Raw genomic sequence first — 8,244 nt, 5'->3', positions numbered from 1 at the left:
ATCCGTTCCATACTTTCCCTTGGGTTGATTATCCATATCAGAAGGGGGGTGAATTGTAAAAAACAAAATATTCTTTACAAGGGTGCTGAAACCTCTTCCTAGCATACGCTTTAAAATNCAAAATATTCTTTACAAGGGTGCTGAAACCTCTTCCTAGCATACGCTTTAAAATCTTGAGGGGAAGCCCGGAAGGGAAAGCCCAAAAAAGACAATATCTACTAGCGGTGGGTTTGGGCTTGGACTCTCTTTGATTCCTTATATATATATATATATATATATCAACAAGTTGGAAGCCTAATTTACCAGCATGATGACGTATTTATCCTTATTCCTCTCTTTTCGAGTCCAAATTAAAGAAAACGTGTGATATATACTTGGATCGTCCTTTTCATATGATTTGTGACATGTTTAGAACAGGACGTTGATGGTGGCCGCTTCTTGGTTCGTTGCTGGAGTTGATTCGAGTCGAACAAAATGCAGTGGCTCGAAGAACTGATGCTAGTCGGAGGACTCTGAAGAGGATTGCTCTCAGTGTCTTGTCCTCTGTTGTTGTGGTGGTGTTGCGTTTGGTGCTAAAACGGTTTCAACAACGACGACACTATCAATCACAAGGCAGCTCTTAAGCGCAATTTGTTATGTGAGTTTATATCGTGATACTTGTTATACTAAATTATAGTTTAACATATATATTATATTTGATATTTTATTATAACACAAATATCTTTTCATTTATTGTTATGTCATTTATTACTATTTCCATATCTTGTAATTTATTTGATTACACATCTTGGCAGGGGACGGGTGGATTCTCACATTCATTGCCTTCTCCAATTGAATGTCAATAATTTGATATAATTTATTTTTTTTTATTATTATTATTTTTTTTAATTTGACGTTGAAAATGCATTGATTATCATCATTTCATTTTCTAAAGCATGAAATTAAGAACGTTACACTCTCTACCTTTCTGAAATCATGCTCGACCCTTACGATCCATTCTTCAAATACTTCATCTTTTACATCTTTCACTAAAACTCGATCCCGACATTATTTAAAATTATATTTCGTTTTCCTAAAACCGAATGAAAAGATAAAAAGGTGCTTAGATTTTGAAATTAAACCTCGAAATCATCAAAGAAAATATGAAAAGGAAAGAAAAAAAAAGTTAGACACATTTTAGTAGCAATAAATATATATAAAATGCATATACTTTTAGCTTTATTATTTTTGTTTGTATTTGAAAAAAGTTTCATAAATTATCAAAAGGTTACACTTAAAGTCAATACTTTTTGCTTTGTAAAGAGGGAATTGGAATTAGTCCACTTTCCAATTAAACCCTCCTAAACCTATACCCTTTCAATCCACATCTTAATGTCTTAATCCCGACCTCCTTAAATTTGCACAATTTGTCGAATGGAACGGATGGTTCTTCATCGATACGAGGTCGAGATATCCGTTGTCGAGAGTTGTTTTGTATAATACGACAAGAATGTTTTGGCCCTCGCACATCGAAACTGGGGCAGGGGGCAAATTTATTCGTTTAAAATCCTTGGCGCGACTTACACCAGGTTTGATTTAGGCATCAGAGGGGGCACGAATGCTCCTCCTAACACAAAAAGTTTGTAAAGACGTTTATGGGTCATTTGATGTTTAGGCATCGACAATTTGCCGGTTCACCTTCTCCTTCTTATAATAATATATATATATATATATATATATATATATATATATATATATATATATAAGGGACAATTCCTTTTGTCTTCATCTTGAATAATAAAAGGTCCAATTTTTATAAATTATGTTTAATAGAATAAATAATTCAATTTAACGCCATTAAACATATTTAACAATATTTAATTAAAAAGGTTTATATCCAAAATATTATTAATATGTAAAGTATATCTCTTAATATCTTTTTTATTTTTCTGAAAATATTATATATATATATATTTTTTTTTTCTCAAAGTGGAATCACTTTCCATATTGTTTTTGGCCTCATATTAAATATTGGTCCCCATGTTTGTGATATGTTTTTTTAATTATTTTTTGCTAAAATTTTCATTTTTAATTTTTAACTCATAAATTTATTTCTTCATATAAATATTAAATTATAAATTTAATAATATAAAAACTTTTAAATTATTTAATAAGTTTCGGAACTTATTAACTGTGACAACCATGTAAGTAAAAAATACATGAATGAACTGAAACCACATCTAAATAAAAGCGATTTTAGGCCTGAGATAGTTAAGAAATACTTAAAAGAATTGAAAATTACTACTTATACGAATAATGTGCAACTTCTTACGAGCGTTTTATCAATAATATAAATATAATAATTTAACTTAAAAAATAAAAATAAAAATGGTAAAAATATATATATAATTTCAATTAAAAACCAAAAATGCTTTTTTTTTTTTTTTGGTGGGGACCACATTGTGGTATTTCACGCAACCACATGCTCACACATACCATGATAAGGACTGCACAATAAAGACAAAAAGGTGTCCTACGTGTCATATTATTATTGGCCGCTTAGTGGACCCCGCTTGCAATTATATTTTGCACCTACTTCACCTCTCATCACTCTGGACCAATAGGAATGAGTCAGCAAGGAAATCTTGGTCAAAGGGGAATTGTGGCCCCTACCATCCTACGTGGCACTTTATTTTACAAAAACGTCGACAATAATTCGCTAAATTAATTACAAAATTAGCTAAATTTGAAGTTATTAAATGGATTTTTTTTTAAATACCTTAAAATTTTTAAAAAATTAAAAAATATATAATAAAAAAATTAAAAAACTTTTAAAATTTTTAAAAGTTTAAGGTATTTTATTTTCATAATATTTTTTAAATATTTTAAAAAATTTTAAGATAATTATTAAAAGTTTTAAGAGTATTTTTAGACAAATTACAAAATTTAAATATATTTTTATTAATTTAGCCTTACAAAATATATATTTTTTAACAAAGTATCGTCAATTTAGTTTAATTTATCTCTATATTTATAAATATAATAAAAGGTATTTATTCTGAAAAAACAAAATTCTTTATACGGTTAATTACTAAAAACCGTATAATTAAATTTTAGAGATTAACTAAATGACTGTTTATTATTTTTGTGAATTAAATATAATTACTATATTTGCATTATTAATTTTTTCAAATTCCCCCATTATTATTTTTAATAATTTCACATAATAATATTTTTAAATTTGCCTTTTAAAAATTCTAAATATACCAAAAATATATAATATATATATAATTTTAAAATTAAAATACTTTAATATCAATGGAGTATAAGTTAGATGTTCAAATTCGATACATTTTTTTAAATATAAATTTTATTTAAATTAAAAATGTACAAAATTTACAAAATTTCAAGCTTAGGCTCGTCATCAGCTTAAGACGAATGTAACAGAAGGCTTTCTAGAAGAAAAAAAAAGTTTCGTAATCTGGAGTGACACAACTTATTTGTTCGAGCGGAAAATAAAATTGCATACGGGGTGAAATTTAGTCTTTTGAACCTTTCAATCTTGCAGCTTCAGTGACCTATACCGTGTTGGAGATGATGAAAGTCCCACGTTGGCTAATTTAGGGAATGATCATGGGTTTATAATCAATGAATACTCTCTACATTGGTACGAGGCCTTTTGGAGAGGCCTAAAGCAAAGCCACAAAAGGTTATGCTCAAAGTGGACAATATCATACGGTTGTGGAGAGTCGTGTTCGTCTAACATACCGATTATTTATAATGAATATAACGTAGCTTTAGCTAAAATTTGTTCGTGACATTAACAAATTTATACACTAAAACATGTTATTTCTAATAGAATTTAGTGGATAAAACACTCGTAGCTATCCGAGTATCGATATTTTAATATTATATGAATTTTAAAAAGAAATTGAGATTGAAAATGGAAGAATTAGAATTGGATGAGCTTCCAATTTCGACAATGGCGGGTAAATACACCATTTTCTCGCGAATTTCTACACCATTTTTCCGCGTACTGTTTGGTGTCTGATAAACTGACACTGAGCCTCCTCAAAAGAAGGAATCTAAATTATTTTATATTTGATTTCTCCCATTAATTCATTTTTCTCTCCAAAATTGCTTAATCACTGTGGGGTTCTTCTTCGCATCACTCACATGCATTCGCTTCACTAAACAGGGCGTCTGAGTGCGAAGACAACCCCATTTTTCATCGTTTCTCCATTAAACACCTTAATCAACTCTTGTTTTAGGGTTTTTTGTGGGTAAATCTTTGAGACCCATCTTCTTTAATGCCGTCTAGTTCCTTGTTTGAATACCCATTTCTCTGTTCTTCTTTCTGGGTTTGTTGTTCTTATTGATTTATGCTCTTTGTTTCTCTGTAATCCCAAGATTTTGTTCTTGTTCTTGTGGATTTTGTTTATGGGTAATCGCTGCATTACTCTGTACAGGGGCTTTTGTGGGGGAAATCCTCCATTTTCTGTGCTGAAATCTCTGAATCTATTAGAATGTGTGTGGCTGTTCTTGGAAACCCATTGAGATTCTGCATTTTTTGTTGAATTTTGTGTTCATTTGTTCTAAGAATCTTTGGCTTTTTGAGTAGCTTGAAATGATAGCCATTAGGATTTTGGTGGTATCATTTTTATTGGTTTCTACTGTGGCTCAGCTCCCTTCACAAGATATCTTGGCTCTGCTTGAGTTCAAGAAGGGTATCAAGCATGACCCAACTGGGTTTGTTCTTAGTTCATGGAATGAGGAGTCCATTGATTTTAATGGCTGTCCTTCTTCTTGGAATGGGATTGTTTGCAGTAATGGAAGTGTAGCTGGAGTGGTTTTGGAGAGTTTGAGCCTTTCAGCTGATGTAGATTTGAGTGTTTTTTCGAATCTCACGAAACTTGTAAAGCTTTCCTTGTCGAACAACTCGATATCGGGGAAGATACCCGACAATATAGGCGAGTTTCGAAGCCTCGAGTTCTTTGATGTCTCGAATAACCTGTTTTCGTCGTCTTTACCTCAGGGGATTAGCAAGTTAACTAGCTTGCAAAACATATCATTAGCTGGTAACAACTTCTCTGGTACTCTTGATCCGATTGTTGGTCTTCGATCAATCCGTTCGTTGGATTTGAGTCGTAACTCGTTTTCGGGGTCGCTTCCTACGACATTGACTAAGCTGATGAACTTGGTTTATTTGAATCTATCTTTTAATGGCTTTACTAAGAGGATTCCGAAAGGTTTCGAGCTTATTTCAGATCTTGAGGTGCTTGACTTGCACGGTAATATGCTCGATGGCACGCTCGATGTCGATTTTTTTCTTCTTTCGGAAGTCAGTTATGTTGATTTTAGTAGCAACATGCTAATGAGCTCTGATATGGAGCATGGGAAGTTTTTGCCTAAACTTTCTGATACTATCAAGTATTTAAACCTTAGTCATAACCAGCTTACGGGATCGTTGGTCACTGGAGGCGAGTTATCGGTGTTCGAAAACTTGAAAACATTGGATTTAAGCTACAATCAGCTTTCCGGAGAGCTACCCGGTTTTAGTTTCGTGTATGATCTTCAAATCTTGAAGCTTAGTAACAACAGATTTTCGGGAGCTATTCCAAATAATCTATTGAAAGGCGATGCTTCGGTTTTAACTGAGCTCGATTTGAGTGGCAACAACCTCTCAGGTATCGAACCATATCTTCTTTTTCATAGTTTTATGTGATTCTAGTTTGATTAAGCACTTACGGAGTAATGTATCGCTCAGGGCCAATAAGTATGATCACGTCGACCACGCTACGCATACTCAATCTGTCGTCGAATCAGCTTACGCGTGAGCTTCCATTGCTGACTGGAAGTTGTGTCGTGCTTGATCTCTCGAACAACAAATTTGAGGGAAATTTAACAAGAATGATCAAGTGGGGGAACATCGAATTCCTTGATCTCAGTCGAAATCTTTTGAACGGGCCTATCCCCGATGCATCTCTGCAGTTCTTACGGTTAAATTTTCTAAACTTGTCTCATAATACTCTGAGTAGTTCACTTACGAGTGCTATTACGAAGTATCCGAAGCTTCGAGTCCTTGATCTGAGCTCGAATCAGTTCGATGGACCTTTGTTAGCTGATTTACTCACAATGCCCACTTTGGAAGAGCTCTATTTGGATAATAATTTACTTCGTGGTACGGTTAAGTTCTCGCTTCCTTCACCGGGTCGAGCGAACCTTAACGTTCTTGATCTTTCTCATAATCAGCTCGGTGGCTATTTCCCTGATGAATTTGTCTCTTTAACCGATCTTACATTGCTGAATATTGCTGGAAATAACTTTTCGGGATCGTTGCCTACGTCGATGTCCGATCTGAGTGCTTTGATCTCGTTGGATATATCACAAAATCACTTCACAGGGCCCCTTCCGAGCAACTTGTCGAGCAATATTCGGAACTTCAATGTTTCGTTTAATGATCTCTCGGGATTGGTCCCTGAAAATCTGGAAGCTTTTCCACGTTCTTCGTTCTTTCCTGGAAATTCAAGACTGATTCTTCGAAACGGTCCGGGATCGAGTGATAATCCAGATGTTAGAACAGGGAGAAGGAGAATGAACACAATTGTTAAAGTAATCATAATAGTTTCATGTGTGATTGCATTGGTTATTATTATACTCCTTGCTATCTTCTTTCATTATATTTGTATATCAAGGAAGAATCCGCCCGAGCTTGCCACAACTAAGGACGTTCAGAGGCGTAGTTCTCTTAGCTCCGCTGGCGTCGGTGGAACTGGAACCGGTAGCAATTTGGTTGTTTCGGCTGAGGACCTTGTGACGTCGAGGAAAGGGTCGTCGTCTGAGATAATCAGCCCGGACGAGAAACTAGCTGCAGGAACTGGTTTCTCCCCAGCTAAAAGTAGTCATTTTACTTGGTCACCTGAGTCGGGTGATTCGTTTACTGGTGAAAACCTTGGTAGACTGGACGTGAGATCGCCCGATCGTTTGGTTGGTGAGCTTCATTTTCTTGATGATTCGATCTCGTTGACACCAGAGGAACTATCCAGAGCTCCAGCTGAAGTGTTGGGGAGAAGCAGCCATGGCACGTCCTACAGGGCGACACTCGAGAGCGGGATGTTCTTAACGGTTAAGTGGTTAAGAGAAGGCGTAGCGAAGCCGAGAAAGGAATTTGCTAAGGAAGCGAAAAAATTTGCGAATATCAGACATCCGAACATTGTTGGCTTGAGAGGGTATTATTGGGGTCCTACACAGCACGAGAAGCTCATTCTTTCGGACTATATCTCGCTCGGAAATCTCGCAGTCTTTTTATATGGTAAGATCGATCTTTCAGATGATTCTTTCTTGCTTCGAGTTTGAATCGTTTCCTGGAAATAACAAAACTTGATTGCAGATCGTCCGGGACGAAAACGACCATTGACATGGGCTCAAAGACTCAAGATAGCCGTTGATATCGCACGTGGCCTGAACTATCTCCATTTCGATCGAGCTGTTCCACACGGGAACCTTAAGGCAACGAATGTACTACTAGATGGAGCAGACCTGAATGCTCGTATAGCTGATTACTGCCTTCATCGTCTCATGACTAATGCTGGCACCGTCGAACAGATTCTTGACGCCGGGGTGTTAGGATATCGTGCCCCGGAGTTGGCAGCTTCGAAGAAGCCACAGCCATCCTTCAAGTCGGATGTGTATGCATTTGGAGTGTTGCTGTTGGAACTTCTGACTGGAAGATGTGCTGGTGATGTGATCTCTGGTGAAGAGGGAGGGGTCGATCTAACAGATTGGGTCCGTTTACGGGTAGCCGAAGGACGGGGATCTGATTGTTTCGATACGATATTGTTGTCGGAAATGAGCAATGCAGTAGCAGAGAAGGGTATGAAGGAAGTGCTCGGTATAGCTTTACGATGTATTCGAAACGTCTCGGAACGTCCTGGTATCAAGACGATATACGAAGATCTTTCGTCCATATAGTTTGTTTTGTTTTGTATCATTAGCTTCTTATTTCTGAATTAGATGAAGTCTCAGTTTAGCTCACCTTGTTAGTGTAATCAGTTGTAAAAAAAAAAAAGAACATGTTTTGATTAATACAAGGAATTTCCACCTTTTGTCCCTTCCACTATGGAATTTTTTGACCCTGTGAGATTCTGGCCAAGGGCATTTTTGTCTTTTCCTTTTTGTTCGTTTGCTTGTCTTGTTTGGTGTTTTTCCCGGGGTCGTTTGGTTCATGGTTTTCTTTATGATGTCATAGAGCCTCAGACTTATGAA

The 8,244-nt window shown here is 35.6% G+C and overlaps 1 protein-coding gene across 1 annotated transcript; it reads left to right on the top strand.

Annotated features, from left to right (window-relative positions):
- Positions 1-4,655: 4,655 nt before the first annotated feature.
- LOC111802396 (probable LRR receptor-like serine/threonine-protein kinase At4g20940) lies at positions 4,656-8,095 on the top strand (the record flags this gene model as incomplete). Its single annotated transcript, XM_023686743.1, is given in 3 exon segments — positions 4,656-5,666; positions 5,747-7,291; positions 7,370-8,095. Coding segments are annotated over 3 exon segments (3,137 nt in total), but the record flags the coding sequence as incomplete, so codon positions are not given.
- Positions 8,096-8,244: the final 149 nt, after the last annotated feature.

The sequence above is a fragment of the Cucurbita pepo genome, chromosome LG09 (genome assembly GCF_002806865.2).
Source record: "Cucurbita pepo subsp. pepo cultivar mu-cu-16 chromosome LG09, ASM280686v2, whole genome shotgun sequence".
NCBI lineage: Eukaryota > Viridiplantae > Streptophyta > Magnoliopsida > Cucurbitales > Cucurbitaceae > Cucurbita > Cucurbita pepo.
The sequence above is the reverse complement of the archived record's forward strand: the minus strand, read 5'-3'. Positions and strand labels throughout refer to the sequence as shown.